Source organism: Malurus melanocephalus, unplaced genomic scaffold (genome assembly GCF_030028575.1).
Source record: "Malurus melanocephalus ecotype Western Australia unplaced genomic scaffold, MMel_1.1 scaffold_169, whole genome shotgun sequence".
Taxonomy (NCBI): Eukaryota; Metazoa; Chordata; class Aves; order Passeriformes; family Maluridae; genus Malurus; species Malurus melanocephalus.
The window spans coordinates 262688-282471 of record NW_026623401.1 but is presented as its reverse complement, the minus strand read 5'-3'; the positions used below and the strand labels follow the sequence as shown (position 1 = coordinate 282471).

Below are 19784 nucleotides of genomic sequence, written 5' to 3'. Positions count from 1 at the left end.
CTGCACTGTGCTCTGTGCACATCCTTAATGGATCCATTGCCTGGTGCTTCTTTCCTTTTAGGGTTTTCTCTTCTTTTCAGCTTCGTGGGCTGCTCCTGGAGAGCACAGAACAGCCCTGTCCCCACTTTCTTTGGCATTGGGGCAGTCAGCATTGGGATATTTATGCCAATAATCTGGGTTTGTGCTGGACAGTGAGGGTTTGGCTGATGGTTTTAGGGCTTTGCTGGCAGTGTCTCCCTGCAGAATCCCTCAAACATCGAGGTGGGAGCCAGGAGGAACGGCGATCCCAAAGCAGAGGTGCAGGGTCAGTCCCTGCACTCTAAATGCAGCACTTCCATCCATCCCTAAGGAATTCCTTCGTTTTTTTGGGCTGATTTCCCATTTTGTTACAATCCCTGTGAGTTCTGTTCCTATCCCTCAGTGCACTGGAATCCTCTTCCAGACTGGTGTCACCTGCAGGTTTAATAATGGGGATTATTGGTATTGTGTAAAGGCATGTGTGTAATAACCACGTTTGTATGGAGAGGATATATTTTTAATTTTATATATTTTTTTTATTTATTTAATTTATAATATTACATTCTAGTATATCATTATAAATTTATCCAATTATACAATATATAATATATACAATACAATATAATATGCTATAATTATAATACCTAATAATATTGAATATTTATATATAGTAATATATTAATTTTATAATTATAAATATATAAATAAATTTATTTTTATTTATTTAAATTTTTTTATTTATTTATATATATATATGAAATGTTATCTGTGCTGCTGGTACAGACCTTATTACAAACATTATATATGCATTTGAAATAGATATTTGTAATATTTCCTAGCAAAACCCACCATTCCAATATTCACAGTGCTTCCTGGATATTTGGGGTTGGCCTGTGTAAGTCCAGGAGCTGGATTTTGATGTGATCCCATCCAACTGAGGATATGCCATATTTCTGTATATATTCCATGTATATTTTCCGGGATAATACGAATAATCCCATTTTCTCCACCAAAACAGATGTGAAGCCCTCCAACATGCTGGTGAACACGCGGGGCCAGGTGAAGCTCTGCGACTTTGGGGTCAGCACCCAGGTAATTCCCACCTCGGCTCCCTCCCCGCTCCCTTTGTAGGGCCGGGATCCCCGCAGCCAACCCCTCTCTGCTGGGACAACCCTATTCATCCCGAATCTCYGGRCGGCTTCGCCTCCATCCCAGCGCGATTGTTCATTGTTTAATGGCAGCAAAAACCGCTGATATTGTAATTACTACTAACGAATAGCCCCCCTCATTGATATGCAGCTTTGATCCGGGAGCGCTCGGGCCAGACAAAAGGGAGGGCAGAGCCGGGGCCGTGCCTGGGGAGCCCAACTGGCCCACGATAAAAATTAATATTGGGAGCGACAATGGTGCGGGGCTCCAACAATGCGCGCCACCAATTTTAATTAATTTCCATTTTTTGGGCCTCCCCGGAGGAGCTCTCCGCCGGTGACCCACGAGCTCGCCGCGGCGGTGATTTGAATTTCAGCACCTTTTCCTCCTCCCAGCCCTACACGGCGCRCGGAGAGAAGGTCAGCCTGGTATTATGGGCTGGCGGGGGATGCTGTCCCTCCAGCGCTCCTCGCATTCTGGGATGAATCAGAGGGTTTTATTCCCATCTTGAGCCAGCTGAGTGAGGAAAACCAGAGCTCTCGGTCCTCCTCGCAGTTGATTTTTTTTCTGTCAGGCTGGTTTGGGGTAGTAAAGCGAGCGGCAATCCCGTTTCACACCATTGTTTAAGGTTATCTGCCATAAACTCTAACGCGGCGCTCGCTTAAATTGGAATCCTCGTTCCCAGCCCCGGCGAGATTTAATAATTTCGAACGCCTTGGCAGATAAATTTGTTCCCCCCCCACCCCTTACATAATTTTTCGTTGATTTATAGGGATGCCGAGCGTAGGTTAAACGAGGAATAATTGCCCATTTTATTTCCACATTATCTTTATATGGTTCTAACAGACTGTTTTGCCTGATAGCTGGTGAATTCCATCGCCAAGACGTATGTTGGAACAAATGCTTATATGGCGGTAAGTGGATTGATGGAGGAATAACGTGGAAATTAAATCATTTATTCGTTCTTGTGCTGGCTTGTGCAGCATTTGTCCCGAATCGATCCTCAAGCTCCATTTCTTCCCATCTTCGTTCCGTGGGACAATCCCCTTCTTGTTGAAGGGGAAGAACAATATTGGAAAAGTGGGTTTTTTAATSTATTTTTAGTGCCTTGTAACAACTGAGAATGAGGAGAGGCAGTTGGCCATTCAAAAAAGCCCCAATTTTTCACTCATAACTTGTGGCTCTGTGCAGATCACTGACAGCCCAAAACCATCCACTTTTTTGGGGAATTCTGCAGTTTAGGGAAGCCTTTAAACCTGTGCAGGGGTTGGTGGGCATTCCTAAACACCCCATGGGGATGTTATCCATGGAAATGTGGAGTTGAAAACATTGGGATTAAGAACATCAGAGCATTAAATCGGAAGTGGCATAGTTCGTGATGTGGGAAGTCATCAGTGCTTTCAATTTTCCATGCAAATTTTGTGCTTTCGCTTTTCCATGCAAATTTTGGCCACTCTTTGTTAACATGAGACCACTTTTGTCCCATTTCTGCACRTGAAAGCCTGAATTCCCATATTTTTTAGATCCCTGGGGTTATTTTGCTAAGGTTGCACCATTTGGGGCAGGGTTTGGGTTCAGAGCTGGCACAAGGTCGGGGTCAGCACGGTGCCAAGAGGCAGCCTGGGAGGAACCCACACAAATCCCTGTGGATTTCCCATCAGATCCATGTGATCCWTTTTAATTCTCCATTCCAGGCATGAAAACTTCCCTGCCTCACTTTAAAGCACTTTATGAACTCATTTTTGGCCATTAAAATTCTTGGGGCAACCTCCTTCCAACATTAACGAGGAGAAAAGAAAAGCTCTGCTTGTTTAAAATAAAAACACAAACAGCACCGAGGGGGTGATGCCTGTGTTTTTCAAGCCTTGGGAAAAAGAGGAGAGAGAAATCCATGACCTTTAATCGCTTTCAGGTGTTTTTTTCTGACTTTCTTGTGGGAAGAAAGCGGCACCGGGCGCCCATTTCTCTGCTAAGTGCTTTTCCTCTCAAGGTGGGCTCATTATGTGGCTCCTGAAAGGCTYGTGGCACCATCCTCCAAAGACTGGGGCTGTCCTGGGGCATCAGAATACTCGGCAGAAAAATGGGATTTTTTAAACAAAGAAAAACAGATTTTAAAAAAAGAAAAACTGGAATGCAGAGATCCAGACAAAGCAACAGCTTCAAATTAATCAACTTTTCCAGCTCAGCTGTTACTTCAGACCGRTCTTAAGCAGGGCTGAGAATTAAATCGTGTTACGCTTTTAGTGCACACACGCCGAGATTACAGCTCTCTTTCCCAGGTGTACATTAAATAAATTGCTTTTTTTTTTTTTTTTTGCCTCCTTGTTTCTGCTTGAATGTGATGCCTCTGTCTCTGAACTGGGAGAGAGGAGTTTAAAATGGGCTTGAGCTGATTTTCTGTGTTAAAATTATTTTGCTTCTTGATTGAGTCGTAAGGTGTCGTCGGATTTTTAGGCAAGACCTCAAAAAATGATGAAGCTTTGGTTCGCCCACTTGGCACACTGTCAGTGAATTTGAAACTGTTTTTTAAAAATTGAGGTTTTCTTTGAAATAACAACAGAAAAAAAAGGTTTTTGATTGAGAAATTAAAATTTCCAACCAAAACACATTTTAGCCAAGACCTCAAAAAATAACAAAGGTCATGAGCTTTGGTTCAGCCACTTGGCAGGTTGTCAGTGGATTTGAAACTGTTTTGAAAATTGAAGGTTTTTTTAAAAATAACTGGGGAAAAAAAGCTTTTTGATTGAGAAATTAAAATTTCCAACCAAWATACAATTTCTGTAAAAYCATTCAGTTACCACTTTATATAGAAAAAAAATGGATGAAAAAATAATCAGTTGTGGAAATTTTTAAGARAAAATCCTTTGGGCTGTGTATCCTCAGTGATCCATGTGTTGCACCCATTATGCATCTGTTTTTCCTATTTTCTTCTTCTTTTCCACACTTTTAAATCCACGTGAGTGCATTTTTTTTAATTTTAAAACCCAATTTACTTGCCCTTATCTTTTGGGAACCCATAATTCCTCAATAGAAGTTGCTGTTCAGAGCTTGAACTTTAGGAATAAACAATTCAATATCACTCAGTGGGAATTAAAAACTKGATTTGGTGGCTTGGGAAGGGGCTAAAAAATTTGGTGGGCGTGCCCAGGTTGGCCCATCCCACATCATGTTATAAAAGCATTTTTGGCTGTACTTATGCATCTTTTTGAGAGTGTTTTTCAGTATAAAAAGTTGCTTAAAAAGCACAGTAATACTGTGGTGAATGTTTGTGAGATATACTGAGCTGGGCTAGTTATACTCAATTAATTTWAAAAAAAAATGTAAGAAGGTAAAACAGGATTTTTTTTTTGGTTGCTTATAAATAAGATTTGCTCAAAAATCTTTTGCTCCAGTGGAATCTGGGCGGATTTGGGGTTTGTGGCAGTCAGGGAATGTTGTTTGGAGAGGGACCGTGGTTTTTATTTAACGCTCACGCTGCGCTAAAAGCGCCTGACCTGRGCTCGACAGCACAGAGCAAACATCCCAAACCACGCTGGGCTGGCAGTGATTTGGGAATTCCTTCTCCTGCCAGAGCTCTCTGGGTTATTGAGGGCTGCAAACAGAGGCAGTGCTGTGGAGGAGGCTGGGCCAGGCAGGTGCATTAGCAGCACGGCGGGGAGAGGAGGCTCGGGGAGCCTTTTATCGGCGCATTTCCTGCTGCACTTGACCTTGGAAATGCTGGAATTGTGGCTTTCAAGGAAAAAACAGTTTAAAAAAAACAAAAAACAAAACCTGTAAAAAATATTAACAGCAGCCTGATGAAACAGAATGCTGTAAAAGAGTTTGGAGCAGGGACTTTTTATTTTCCCTACAGGTCAAAAACCTGAAATTAAGGAGTGGATAAAATAGAGCTTCCACCACGTGGCTTCAGTGGTTTTTGGGCTTCAATAATTTTGCTTTTTAAGTCAAAGTTCCTCCCCAGCCCCTGGATTCTGTGACCCTAAGAGCTCCAGGAGGGGTTGGACAGCTCTCCCAGGGATGCACAGGGTGGGATTTTGGGGTGTCTGTGCAGAGCCGGGAGCTGGACTTCGATCCCTGTCGGTCCCTCCCAGCTCCCAATATTCCATGTTTTTTGCTCTTTTTTGCTCCTTCCCCTGGAGCAGCTCCCTTGCAGTGTTTCTGTGTGTCTGCAAGGCTCAGGGGTTGTTTCTCTCCCTCTCTCTCTGCAGCCTGAGCGGATTTCGGGGGAGCAGTACGGGATCCACTCRGACGTTTGGAGCCTGGGCATTTCCTTCATGGAGGTACGCAGAGTGCTCTGCACCTTGCAGGGCTCAGATTCTCTCTTAATCCCAAAATATTTTCATGTAACCTTTAAATTTTTTGGTGTATTTATGAGCTTTTCCCAGCTGCTTAATTTTGGCTGTATTTAGAATGGGTTTGCTCATTTGAGGTCTTGAAAAAAATTCCATATTGGGGTAGGAAGCAGGGCCTGGTGTGTGGATAATTCTGCATCCAGGGTCTGAAAATGATGTTATTTTGGGGTTCCATCTTGCCAGTCAGGCCAGAATTAGCAGTTATGGGGATTAGAGCAGATTTTCTGACTCCAGAACAGGTTCTTGGCATTGCACAGATCCCAGGTTGGAGCTGCTTGCAAACCTTGACAGGAATATTTTGCACCATGAGTGGAGCCTCTACCCCGGGTGATTAAATGCGTGTTTGGATTTAAGGGTTCACAGGGGCTTTTGGGAAAGATTCCTCACCAGCAGGGTTTGCAGCAGGAGCAAATCTGTGAGAATGGAGACATTCAGAGGGAATGGGGCAGGAAATTGTGGGGTTTGGGGAGTGGAAATGGAAAAGATCTTTGGGGTTCCTCCCAACCCAAACCAGTCTGGGGTTCTCAGTGCAGCCATGGTTGCTGCAGTTTTGGGTCAGTTTATTCAGGAAAAAGGGGTTTATTTTCAGTTTAAAGCTTATAATTGTGTCCCAGGAGGACTTGGCTGTGGTGCTCTTGGGGATAAAAGCAGTGATACAAATACAGGATTTTATAAATAAAGCATTTCCTTCTTCCTTTGCTGAATTCCAAASAGTGTCCCAGCAGTCCAGTGTTCCACCACACAGACCAGAACATTTGGGGTTTGTTTTGGGTCCATCAGTGCAGAACCCAGCTGGTCACTGCTTCCACGTGCAGGGGCAATTGTGCATGATGTTAATGCTGAATATCAAAATATTTTAATGCAACCCTTTTACATCCTTTCAATTTCTTGTGTATCTATAAGCTTTTACCAGCGGCCGCATTTTGGCTGTGTTTAGAATGGGTTTGCTCATTGGAGGTCTAAAAATGGAATTTTATTCAACCCAGCATTAGGAAAACTCCTTCCATTTGCATTTCCCCCTCTCTYTTACACCTTCCCAACTTTTTTTCCCTTTCCTGCTCTCACTTTCCGTGGCTGCCTCCTGAGCCAGATGTGCAGAAACCAATTTGGGGCCGGGCGCTCCGTTAATTGGTTCCTCAGCCGCTCCTGCGAGACCTCTCCCCACCAGGAGAGGCTTTGTTGGAGTGCTCCGAGTGATGTGTGAAATGATGAAAGCGGGGCCAGGGGCTCGGGGAAACGCCTCCAACCAGGGGACAAGGGGCTGCAGGGGCCACCCGAGGTCACGGTCATTACGGCAGCACCACATCGACCCCGGGCAGCAGCGGGGACAGCCGGGCTGGMACTGGGGGAGCTCTGAGAAAGGGGAGCTGGGCTTTGCTGGGGGATTGGAACCCATCCCYACTCAGGTTCCAGCCCCACACCTCRGTGGGACCACGTTGATTTAAAAGGAATAACATGGGGATTGAGGTAGCCAGGGCTGTGCTGGTGTGTGAGAGGATAAGATAAAATTGTCAGCAAATCTTGTTTTCCTTGGTGCTCTTCTGAGCCTTTCACACATCTGGGATTTCTGAGTTTCAGAGCTGGGTGGGATGAGAAGTGGAGGTGTTGTTTGGAAGTTTAAGGAAACTGCCCCAAAATCTTGCCTGGAGAGGGTGAAAAGTCTGGAATGGGAGTTCTGCCTAAGCTTTGGGAAATGGGGAGAAATTCGTGTTCCTTTTGAGGCAAGAGGTGTCTGGGGGGGCTCAGTCTTCCCTTCAGAAATAAAAAAAAAAAGTAAGCAAAAATTAAAATAGAATAGAAGAAGATATGCAGCTGGATCATCATTATCATTATTATCATCACTATTATTATTATTATTGTTATTGTTACTACTATTTWTTTTTTTTTTAGTTTGTCTTCCTTCCTTCAGCATTTTCCTGAAGGGAATGGAATTTAACAAACACCCTGGAAAAACTGCTCAGAGGTGTTCCCTCACAAACAGTGTGTGTGTTTTCCTGAGGTTTTCCATGTTTTATTTAAGTGCTCTGGGGTTGACAGAGTGAGTTCAATTTAAACCCGTGCCATGGCTGTCACTACACCCATTTATAAAAGCTGTTTCCATTTATAAAACCCTGCTTTTCCAGGGTTTTTAACTCGCTCCTAAAACACTTGCAGGCTGCCTGAGTGTGGAACCTGTCCCCTCTCCCCAGGAGCTGTGTCCTGCAGAGATTAAATCCCCAATATTCCTTGTGGCTCCTCAGCAGGACTCTGATCCCACCACACCATGGCTGATGGCCACGAGTGACCTTTGAAACACCCAGGGAAGGATAAAAACCATCTGGGTGGGATTTAACAGCTGGGCTGGGTGGGCTTGGAGCAGYCTGGAGTGGTGGAAGGTGGGAAATGAGCTTTGAGGTCCCYCCCAGCCCATCCTGGGATTCTGTGATGGGATCCTGGGATGGCCTTGCCAGTGCTCAGTTTATCTCCAGATAGAATTGGTTGATTCTGTTAAATGCACGAGGTAAAAGTAGTTTTCTTGTGCCCCAGACTGGGTTTTGGGAGTAGAAGATGAGCTCCCAGCCTTGGCTGATGGAGTCTCTCTGCTCCTCCTCCTCCTCCTGTGCCAYTTCCTGCTCTCTGCATTCCACTCCCCTCTGTTTTCCCAGGTTCCAGGCCTCCTTTGAAAATTAAATTTTCTTACAGAGTTTGAGGGGTCTGAAATGTGGGAGCAGTTCCATCTCCTCAGCTGGGAGGTGAAGGTGGCTTGAGGTCAGGGCTGTGAGCTGGTCTGAGGGAGGTTCTGCAGGTGTCCCTGAGCTGAGGGTGCTGTGGGGGCTCTCTGTCAGTGTGACCTGAGCCAGGGGTGCAGCTCTGGTGCCTGGGGACACAACCTCATGGTGGCTCTGTGGTGGTGATGGTTGGACTTGGTRCTCTTGAAGGTCTTCTCCAACAATTATTCTGTGATTAGTGGTGGGGGCAGAATGATGATCTTGAAGGTCTTTTCCAGTGTAATTATTCTGTGTTTGTTAGTTAGTGCTGGAGGCAAAATCTGAAACCCAGAGCTTGGGGGTGCAGCCCCATTTTTGTAGTGGAAGAAGATTCTGGAAGAAACAGCCCCAGCTTGTACCAGCTGAGGACAAGTAATGCTCGTCCTTTGGGATGGAGGAAAGCAAAATATAAAAATAGKGTTTTTATTGCTGTTGTTCTTGCAGTGAGCCTCACCTTGTTGCTGTCAGATTTGAGGGACCCAATGTTGGTGATTGGTGACAGCTCCTGGTGCCCAGGCAGGGAGGGGCTGGCGCGTGCAGACCTCGCTTGCAGCTCAAATCCTTCTTACCGAGGACCATTTGTGGAATATTCCTCAATAAGAATACTCAGCCCTGCTGTGCAGAGTGATGCACTTCAGAAACTCCTTCTTGGCAAAAAGCTGGTCTGTATTTTTTACCCCTGGAGCTATTTGGGGTGGTTTATCCAAGCAGCGCCTGTTCCCTCTGCTTCCTTTCCCACCTCCAACCCCACAGGGATGGGCACAGACCCCGTCCAGCCCCACGAGGATGGGCACAGACCCCGTCCAGCCCCATAGGGATGGGCACAGCCCACATCCAGCCCCACCAGGAGCCCAAGGATGTTGGGATCGGGAGCAGAGGCACCCATGGGGATGGACAGCCCACATCCAGCCCCACGGGGATGGGCACAGACCCTGTCCAGCTCCACCAGGAGCCCGGGGATGTTGGGATTGGAAATGGAGACACTCACGGGGATGGGCACAGATCCTGTCCAGCCCCATGGGATGGGCACAGACCCTCTCCAGCCCCACAGGGATGGGCACAGCCCACGTCCAACCTCACAAGGATGGACACAGTCCCCATCCAGCTGCAAAGGGATGGGCACAGCCCATGTCCAGCCCCACGGGGATGGGCACAGACCCCATCCAGCCCCACGGGGAAAGGCATAGCCTATGTTCAGCCTCACGGGGATGGGCACAGACCCCGTCCAGCCCCACGGGGATGTCAGGATCGGCAGCAGAGCCCCAGTGCCCGAGGGCTGGGCCATGAATTAATGATTGCAGCGTGCAGGAGCGGCCCGTCCCCATCCCCGGCTCGGGAGCGGCAGCGGCAGCGGGGCCGCGCCCGGCGGAGCGCTATCAATCACGCAGTGACCAGAACTGGCCGTAATTAGTGTATTTTATGGGCCCGCGCTCCGCTGCCTCGGCGGCACACACGCTCCGCCCGCAGCTCCCGTTAGCCCCGGCGATATTCCGGGATGATTTATCCGCCCGCTGCCCTGGGATGTGACCCGGCGCTCGGGGGGATGGCGAGCGGGGCCGCAATAAAGGGGAAGTTTAGGTACAGTTTGTGCGGGGCGAGACCTCGGCACGGCGGTGGTGTTGCTCAGCCATCGCTCCCGGGCCGCCGCSGGCAGGAAAATAAATAATCCCGTCCTTCAGGCGGGCACGGGGATGGGGGGAATATCAGGGATAACGTCAGCTGGGGGCGTTGGGAATGGCTGTTTTACAGGGAGGGTTACGGGGTTGGTTAGTGGATAGAATAGAATTATATAAAAATACAAATAAATATTATAAAGTGTGTGTGAGGTTGATGAGGCTCTGGCACAGAAGCTGTGGCTGCCCCTGGATCCCTGGAATGTTCCAGGCCAGGCTGGATGGGGTTAGTGGGATGTGTCCCTGCCATGGCAGGATGGATTAGAGGACCTTTCAAAGATCCCTTCGTGCCCAGCCATTCCAAAATCCTCTCTTTCCATGCATTATGCTGTTCTTACTCTGTGTAGTACAGGTGTTTCTGCTTTTAAAAAGTCAGAAATTTGAGAAGTTTCCCTGCTTTTCCCAATGGTTTAACTCCCTTGTCCTGGCAGTTGATCCCCACTCCAGCAGACATGCAGAGCAGCTGAAGCTGAGCTGAATTTCCAGCCAAATTTAGCAGATTTCCCCTTTTTACRTCGATTTAAATCCAGCAAACAAACAGGCAGGAAGGCTTCCTGCTYCAACAGGGAATCCAGTGAACCCTTATGGAGCATTTGTGGGGCTTTGGCACCTGACCATTCCCAGGGATGGCCCCAAAGAGCCCATGGCCCACCTTTGTCCCTCTGGAAAAGGCGCCACCACTCTTGGCACCACCCCTGAAGCTGCAGCAGTAAAAAACCCTGCTCTCCTGTGCTACTCCTGTGTCTCAGAAAGTAATTGTTCTAAAAACGCACACCCACATCCCAAAAAAACCTCCTCCATGTAGGTGTTCCGAAGTGAAATGGGGTGGAAAGATGTTTTYCTGCAATATTTCTTGGTGATCAGTCTCATTTCTATTTCCACACCATTCTGCACCTGAAATCCACTGGAATTTTTTAAATTAAGGTTTTTACGGTTCTTGTGTTGGARAAGACCTCAGGATCATCCAGTCCAACCATCAGGRAGGGTCSATAGGGAAAGGAGAACCAGCTCCCTGAAGCTCCTGCAGTCCCTTCTCCACACCCGGGAATACCCAGGATTTGTGGCTGGGCAGAAATGAGCAATTTAACCCCGACATTCCGCAGCCTTCAGCTTGCAGCGCGCTCACCGTAGCTCMCATTTAAAACAAGTCAAAGTGAAACTAATGATCTTTAATTAAGGCAAATTAAGCTCGGATTTTTCATCTCTTTCCACGCAGAGACGGAGCCGGAGCTCGCCTGCTCCAGCCAAGGAATGTCCCAAAGGTTGTCAGGGCATCTTTCTGGAGGTGCTGGCAATAACCTTCCCCCCGCCAGCCGCGGCCACCGACAGATCCGTCACCGCTCCCGTCCCTCCGCGGGGGTCGCCGATTCCACAAGTTCCCGGCTAATGGCCTTATCCATTAAAAATTGAAGCTTCCCCCACTCCCAGGCCTTGCAAGGCTTTGTTCTTAAGCCCCAGACACTTCGGAGTGCAGCTGCAAACTATAGGCAGAAGATTAAATTAATTTGTAACTCTTCTTTTTTTTTTTTTTTTTTTCTCTCCCTTTTTTTTTTTTCGGGGCTGCATTACTAAATCCCACACATTTAATTGAAACCCTACTTCAAGATGCTTTGTGTTCCTGTTCCCCTTTGTTGGCAGTTTAACCTCAGAAGCACTTTAACGCTGCTAAATCGCTGTTATATCCTTCTGGATTTTTTTTCTTTTTTTTTTTTAAAAACTGCAATAAGAGGACAGTGAAATTGATATTAGAAGAAAAAAATCTTGGAGTGGTTTTTGAGGTATTTAATATTAATAAGGTCTTACCCCATAGAGTTTCAGGTGATTTTAAGGCCATCTTTCTAGGAATGTGTCACTTGGTCTCAGAATGGAGTTTCACCTTGGGAATCTGGTATTCTCCAGTAGTTAGGTCTGATTTTTGCAAGTTTCCCATGTCTGAGTGCAGAGTGGTGGCTGCTTTTCCACCCAATGAGGGTTTAACTGCGGCACACAATCCAAATTCAAAATCCTGGGATGTAAATTTAATTGTGCAGAATGTGCACAAGGTAATTAAGAACAAATTTTAGACCATTTCAGGCTGTACAGCGCTCCTCCAGCTTCCTCACTGGCCATGTGGTGAGCGCTTCTTCTCAATTTGCAGTTACGCTGGTGAACACAGAATGTGTCTGAATTTTGGGAATAAAAGCATCCCAGGCTCTCCAGTGGGAACTGTAAATTAAAAAAACAACTTGCACAACATCCACAGTAATCTGAGTGGGAAACTTTATGGCCTGAGTGTCCTGAAAATATGTTTGGAGCTTCCTCCCTCAGACACTTTCTGAACAGGATACAGACTAAGCTGCTGCTGTGATTTTATTCACAATATGCAGCAGGCAAGGGAAAAGTGAGGTGGAGGAAGAGGTTGGTTAGGGGGGATTTCTAGATTTCCCTTTTCGGCTCTGAAATGGTAAATTATGTTATTTCAATGAGTCGGTTTTGTGTTTGCTTAGCTGAACATTGGATGTGCTTGAGAGCAGGTTTTTGTTGCTTTCCAGCCCTACTTGTGCTCTGTCCAGGGGTTTTTCCTGAATTAACACTTCATGGTTTGAAATTTGGATKTTTTTAGATTTCAGTTGATACAAAAATTTGACAGTTTGGTCAAAGTCAGCTGACACACACAGAGTACTGTTTTATAATCTGGGATTTTTTCTCAGTTTAAAATCTGATTATGCATTCCATCCGTCCATCTATCCATCCATCCATCCATCCATCCCTGTCCATCCACCCATCCATCCAGGAAGGCTCTTTCCCAAGTCACAACCTCACCAAGCTATTTCAGATGCTCTCCTGGGCTACTCCTGTGTTTCAGAAAGTATTTTTTTTTAAAAACACACACCCACATCTAAGACAACCTCCTCCATGTAGGTACTCCCAAATGAAATGGGGTGGGAAGGTGTTTTCCTGGGATATCTCTTGGTGATTGGTCTCGTCTCCATTTCCACACCCTCTCCACCTGAAATCCACTGGATTTTTTTAAATGAAGGTTTTTACCGTTCTTGTGTTGGAAAAGACCTCAGGATCACCCAGTCCAACCATCAGGAAGGGTCCATAGGGAAATGAGAACCAGCTCCCTGAAGTTCCTGTATTCCCATCTCCATACCCAGCCATAAACCATGGATCAGTCCCAAACCCAGTTACTGTGAATGGAAATATTCTATTTTTGTTGAAATACCTTAAATTCTGGAGTTTCACCGTGTAAATGCAGAGAAGTTTTGGACAGTGAATTAATCTGGGAGTTTGGGGTTTTTCTATCCCGCTCTAGGCTTGTTCCTGGTGTTCCTGTAACTTCCTTGAGCCAGCTGAGGGTTTGGAAATGAGTTTAGTGAAGCTCTGTTTGTTGTTTGGGCTTTTTTTTTTCCCTTTTAACTGTGACACTTTTTATAAATCTAAATCTACACCCAGAGGTCACTGGTTGGCTGAACTTCAACCGTTTTACTTAGTAAATTTAATTAAGAAAATACAGTGCAACTCATAAGCAAATGAGTTTTTCCTAGTTTTAAACCCAACCACCCTCTCGAGTGCTGATTGCCTCGCTCGACCCCTGGTGATCGAGAAACAGGCAAAATTAAAAAGGACATTAAAGCTTCATTAAATCTGAAACACATTTAGTACAGTGACATATCTGCAGGCTATTTCGGGGAAGATTACCGACTCTCGGCGAAGTTTCTTAATTTATAACACCTTGGCAGTCTGGCAGGGAGGAGCCTGGTGTGAGCAGAGGAATCCAGCGGTGCTTCAGGGGRTGAGGAGGTGGCCCAGGAGCTGTCTGTCCTGCCATGGTTGCTGTCCCCAGCCCAGGAGCAGCTTCACTGAGAAATGTTTTTGTTTAACCCTCCCCAAGAACTTKTTGCTGTGCATTTGGGGTCCTTCAGCGCTCGTTTTTACACCCTGTGCTCACTTTCTCAAATTTCTGCTGTCCTGGAGCCCTTGCTGAGGCCTGGTCAGGGAGAGGGGTCATCAGTGGGGATGGGAGTGCTTTGTTGGAGCTCATCATCCAGGCAAAGATTGTTTTTCTTAAATAACATCAGCAGAAAGATGCCCTGTGCTCAGAACCTTCATTACCTTCTGCTCTGTCTGTAGCTTCTGCTGTTCTTCAGGCAGCTGTTGGAAAAATCAGGATTTATTCTGCTCTGGGAAATATTTTCTGTTCATGGGAAGCTGTTGAGAATTTATAGGTTTATTTCTAGGTTGTCCCACCAGTACAGCTCCTCAGGATCCCAGTGTCTGCTGGGACAGAAGGGTGGTGCTCCCACAGAGGAGGAGGGGATGAAGGATGGGTTTGGGTACCCCTGGTCCATGAGGCCAAACAGAACAGTGAAGGAAATGTTTCATTCTGTATTTCAGAATTATTTCATTTCTCAAACCCTGCTGTGAGAGTGACCCCAGGGTCATTCCCTGGGATGGGAATGGTCACAGAATTCCAAAAGGTTTGGGTGGAAGGGACCTTCGAGATCATCTGGGCAGGGACCCCTCTCACCATCCCAGGGTGCTCCAAGCTCCAATGTCCAGCCTGGCCTTGAACATTCCCAGGGATCCAGAGGCAGCCACAGCTTCTCTGGGAATTCCAGCCCAGCCCCTCCCCACCCTCCCAGCCAGGAATTCCTCCCCAGTATCCCATCCAACCCTCCCCTTTGGCAGTGGGAAGCCATTCCCTGTGTCCTGTTCCTCCATCCCTTGTCCCCATCCCTCTCCAGCTCTCCTGGAGCCCCTTTATGCCCTGCAAAGGTCTCTGAGCTCTCCCTGCAGCTGAGTGAACCCCCCGGGGCCAGCCCAGGGTGTGCCAGGGGAGGCTGAGATGGGATTTCATGGAAAATTCCTTCATGGAAAGCGTTCCCAAGCCCTGGCACAGCTGCCCAGGCAGCAGTGGAGCCACATTCCCAGAGGGATTGAACAGCCCTGGGGGTGTGGCACTTGAGGACAGGGTCAGTGGTGGCCTGGGCAGTTGGATTCCATGGTCTGAGAGGGCTTTGCCCAATGATTCCATGATTCCAACCCTGAAAACCCCAGTCCCTGCCTGAAGAGCAGACAAAACTACTCCAAGCAGCTGAGTTTTGCTGGAATTRTTTCCAAGGTTCCGATACCAAGTGGGAAAACCTGCCCAGTACAAGGAATTTCTCTTGGAATTTTGATTAGTGGAATATTTTTAGACAAGATACATAGGAATGTTGATTTTAGARTTGCTCTGTAATTGACTGTAATAGGCATTAATTGGCTTTAAACCAGCAGGGGCAGCAGGTGCAGGTGATCCCATGGAAAAGGGGATCCGAGGGCAGGATGAGGCTTCTCTGTGGGTGCCTCTATGGGGTTCTCTCCCCATATCCCACCCAGGTCTGACCCCAGTGGGGCCCAGAGCTYGGCCCCATAACCCAGATTTTACACTGAGCCAGTTCAGGAAGGACTCAGGGAGTCGGGAGCTGCTCGGCAGTGCCGGCTCCTCACGGAGAATTCCCAGCAYGGGGCAGGGGCTCAGTCTCCCTGGTGAGGGTGAACTGGTTCCATTTCCAGCCCTCAGGAATTTGGGAACTGGGCAGGGGCACCGAGTGASGGAACAGGGCTGGAAGAATCCTGGGATCCTGAGTGGGACCAGGATAGGGATCCTTGGGAAGGGCCCACCCTAARTCCAGCTCCTCATGCTGGCAGCGTCCTCCTGCTTTGGGAACAGGGAAAAGGGAAGCAGGAGGGAAATTATCTTTGGAAGCAGGAGGGAATGATGCTCATAGGATTTTCTATAGGTATAAAAAGTGTTTAAGGGCAGATTCACCCTGAATTTATTTGCGTGACTCTGTTAATCCATAAGAATGRTGCATGTGTTTTGAGATACTCTCAAAAAAAGTTATTTCCTACGTAAATCTTAAAAAAAAAAGAAAGGAAACCCCTTTTCCAAGGGTGCTGCTCTAATAACCCATCCAGCTTTTTAGGCATCCGAACAAACTGTGAGGAAAATAAGTTTTCATTCTCTTTGGAAAGTTTAACCTTAATTTCCACGATTCTGATTTTACACAGAGAGCTGTCAAATTCTTTGTGAAGAATTCTTTGTGAAGAATTCTCCGTAAAGAAAAACAGATGCCCCAAAAGACCACGACGCCTCATATATTTAGTTAAATCCGAGGTTGGAACCTCAAAGATCCCAACACAACCGTACAGTTTTGGGTTTTTTTAAATTTCTGRCACCCTGAGTGTGGAGCCCTTCTGTCCCTTGGAGTATCCATGCCCTCCACGCCACCCTCCATAACCAGAGAAATTTCCTTTCCCTCCACAGCTCGCTCTCGGGAGGTTCCCGTATCCTCAGGTAAGATTTTTTGTTGTCACTGTGACGCTCATTCCTGTGRWKRARGKKSMRRRRRSMASYMMCMRWKSYKGRRSCMMMWYCMAAWWAAWYWRKYCYKKTYMAWTKRAAARKKGGRWCYKSMAAGRRGKSWTYWRGRRKTYYCMMTKRWTTTTWTTTTTTTCTCCCCCTTTTTTTTCTCTTCTCCAGATTGTACATTTGCTTTCCCTGGAGATGGTGAAATTATGATGATGTTAGTGACGGTGTTGTCATGAAATTAAAATATAATCTGGGATGTAGAGCAGAACTTTTGGAGCAGGAAGATGTATCTGCTCCTTTTTTAAAAAATTTGATTTTGAATTCCTGTTTTGACTAATGGCCCAATGGTCTAAAATCCTCTCAAAAGAAGAATGTGAACAGAATCCTTCAGGGAGCTTCAGATTCTTCCTTTTGAGAGGACCTAATATTAATATTTTATTTCGATACTGGCATTTTCAAACTTTCCACCTGAAGCTGGTGGTGAAACTCCTTCCACCTCCAGCAGCAATGGTTGGGTGGATGCCAAGCTCTGCCTCACCATGGAATATTTCACTTTTTACACCCAAAAWCCCCCACGAAGCTCTGAACAAAACAACCTCTCCAGAACTGGGTTTGACRATTCTTTTAAATTCCCATCCCGAGATGGATGTTAGAATTCACGGGAACAAACTGTTCTGCTCTCCCTCCAATTATTCTTCCTTGGGAGAAGGGGGGAAAAAAACTGAAGCGTCCAGGGACCGGAATGAATTATTTGAATGTGGTTTTTTTGATGTTTTCCCGTGTTTTATGAAGACTGCTCTCTGCATCTTGGTCTCTACAGCTCGCGGTGCCTGGAGGCATGTCTGATTTAAAGGTGGTGTTGGTCTGTGCTCTTTAAGCATCTATTAACTCGCTATTATTATGCAAATAACTGTTGTAATACACACGCTAATTTATGCATGGTTAGATTATGCAGATGCCTCACAAACATGGTTATTGAATAATAGGCTGGCACTCATTCCCTCTCCCATTTTTAGAAGCTGTTTTAAGCGAATTCTCCTGACACTTTTAGGGACTTGGGGATGTTTTGCCTGTGYGGAAATGCTCCGKTTTTTTCCACTTTTTTTTTGTCTCCWCTGCTAAAATGTTCGCTGACACCATGAACGGAATAGACTCGGTGTATTTTATCTGGATTTCATAAATGCATTTTATAAATGATACGAAAAAWTTTATAAATGTATTTTTGGAGGGGAGGATTGGCAAAGGAACTCAGATTTGAAGAGCCCTCCATGCGCAGGGAACTCACTGAGGGTCTCGACATTTTTGTGTTTTATAACCCAAAATCCAAGTGACAGGGATTTAAATTTAAAATAACCCCAGTGGAAGCATCAGGGCAAGGGCAGGAAGTTGGAGTGTGGACATGCCAGGCAAAAATTCCTCCCTGGACCGGGAGCAAACCACGATTGCTAAGTTTAAGATGCTTTTGCTGTTCTAATTAACCAGTGGATCGGATTGGTAAAAGAATATTTGGCGAGTCAGTAGTCCATGAAATTGTATATATTTTTTAATGCAAAACAGTTGAGGAGGTGAAACTTTAAAATGTGGCTGTTAAGCTTTYCAAGCAGCTGCTTTTCAGCAGGGTTTTTATGGGGAGAATATGTATTTTAAGCATGTGCTCACAGAGCTKGGCAGGAGAACCCTTAGAAATTAGAATTATCCACCTTTGGTTCAGGGGATAATTAATAGGGGATTTTCATGGCCAAATATCTCTTTATTTTCTGAGGAGGGGCCTGATTCTGTTCATTCCTTGAGTGACTCCTCCTGACTCCAGCGGGGTGATTCAAGGAGTGAAGTTAATCCTGGRTGGTTCCAAATTTGTCCCGAAATAACCCTGAGTTGCTTCCCCCTGAAAATGGAGAGTGTGATCACGTGGGCGAGAGCACCTGAAATTTCCTGCAAATGGATATTTGTCTCCAGCTGCAGCTGCAAAAAATATTTAATTTTTTACCCCTTTTCCTCTGTTTTTAAGACACAGATAAATGGTGTGTGTAAATTTGGTTTAAATGAAGAAGATTTATAGGGGGAATCATTGCAGTGTGGAAATTCAGGACCTACTGCGATATGCCAGGAAAACTAAAGGATGATTATTTCATTTTCTGGCCTTTGGTAGAATATTTAAATGGCAGAACTTCCCACTTCCCGTTTCCAGAGCTTTCCTAAGTATTTCTTTTATGAKTATTTCCTTTGCTGGCTCTTATTCATCATTATTCAATCTTTACAATTAAGTTTTAAATTGAGAACGCTTAAATGTGAGCGACTGCTCGTGTCGGTGGAGTTGCTTGTCAGAGTTAATATAAAATTATTAACTATAATTGTGTTTTTTGGTCTCAATGTACAGAATGTAATCTTCATAATCAGTGTCTGAATGCAAAAAAGGGAGCAATCTGAGCCAGGAAATGACAAATAGTGGTGCTCAGAACTGACTTTTCTGCTCTGAAAACTTCTAAGCCCAAAAATTGAGTAAATATCTGAGTTTTGGGTGGGTTCCATTGTTTTGTTGTTGGTTTTCCTGTTGTGGTCACGGAATGTGGTTTTGTAAAATGGGAAAGGCCCTTTGGAAGCAGGAGGGAATGACGCTTGTAGGATTTTCTGTAGGTACTGACAGAAGTGTTTAAGGGCAGGTTTACCCCGGATTTATTCGCATGACTTTGTTAATTAATAATACTCTCAAAAAAAAAAAGTTATTTTCTACATAAACAATAAAAAAAAAGGAAACCCCTTTTCCAAGGGTGCTGGTCCAAAATCCCAACCATCTTTTTAGGGATCCGAACAAGRCGTGCAGGGAAAATAAGTTTTCTTTGAGAAGTTTATCCTTAATTTCTACAATTTCTGAACAGCAAAGAAAAAGAGATGCCCCAAAAGGTACCCATGGCACCTCGAACATTTAATTAAATTTGAGGCTGGAACCCCAAAGATCCGAGCAAACMGTGCAGGGAATCCCAGAGATCCAAATTCCACGTCTCGGATAAAACCACGGTGGGGGCGATGCCTTGTTTAATGATAATGCAATTTAGGAGAAATGAAAAGAATTGCCCACTAAATATTCTCGGCTTGCAGTCCAACTTTACACAAAGCAGGGAGTTAAAAGGACGGCGCATCCATTAGGGAAATATTCCAAAGGAATATTCCAAAGCACTCAGCTGCCGAGGATTTAATCAGCTGGAGGAGGACACGGCTGTGTTTAAGAGACTTTTGCATTTAGAGAAATGCAATCCCAGGCTCCACTTCATAAATTCGATGAAAATGACCTGAATTTTTTCTTTTTTTTTTTTTAAAAAAGGAAAAGCCCCGAAAAGATTCCCATCCCTCATTCCGCCCCCTTCCATCCAGAGCTCCCCCTTCCCATCCCACCGCTCCCCCCCAAATCTGAGCAAATACTGCCCCCGGTATTGTAAAGCTTTGAATGTTTTCACACCCCATTAATTTATTACTTCTCTTGCCTCATCTTTAAATTTTTTTTCCCCTT

At 45.7% G+C, this 19784-nt stretch overlaps 1 protein-coding gene across 1 annotated transcript in view; it reads left to right on the top strand.

Annotated features, from left to right (window-relative positions):
- The window catches only part of MAP2K5 (mitogen-activated protein kinase kinase 5), a 111295-nt gene that overhangs the window by 47154 nt on the left and 44357 nt on the right, over nucleotides 1-19784 (top strand). The window contains exons 14-17 of the mRNA XM_057372270.1: nucleotides 1037-1110; nucleotides 2031-2081; nucleotides 5376-5447; nucleotides 16235-16264. Coding sequence (XP_057228253.1) covers nucleotides 1037-1110; nucleotides 2031-2081; nucleotides 5376-5447; nucleotides 16235-16264 — 227 coding nt within the window. The remainder of the gene's footprint in view (nucleotides 1-1036; nucleotides 1111-2030; nucleotides 2082-5375; nucleotides 5448-16234; nucleotides 16265-19784) is intronic.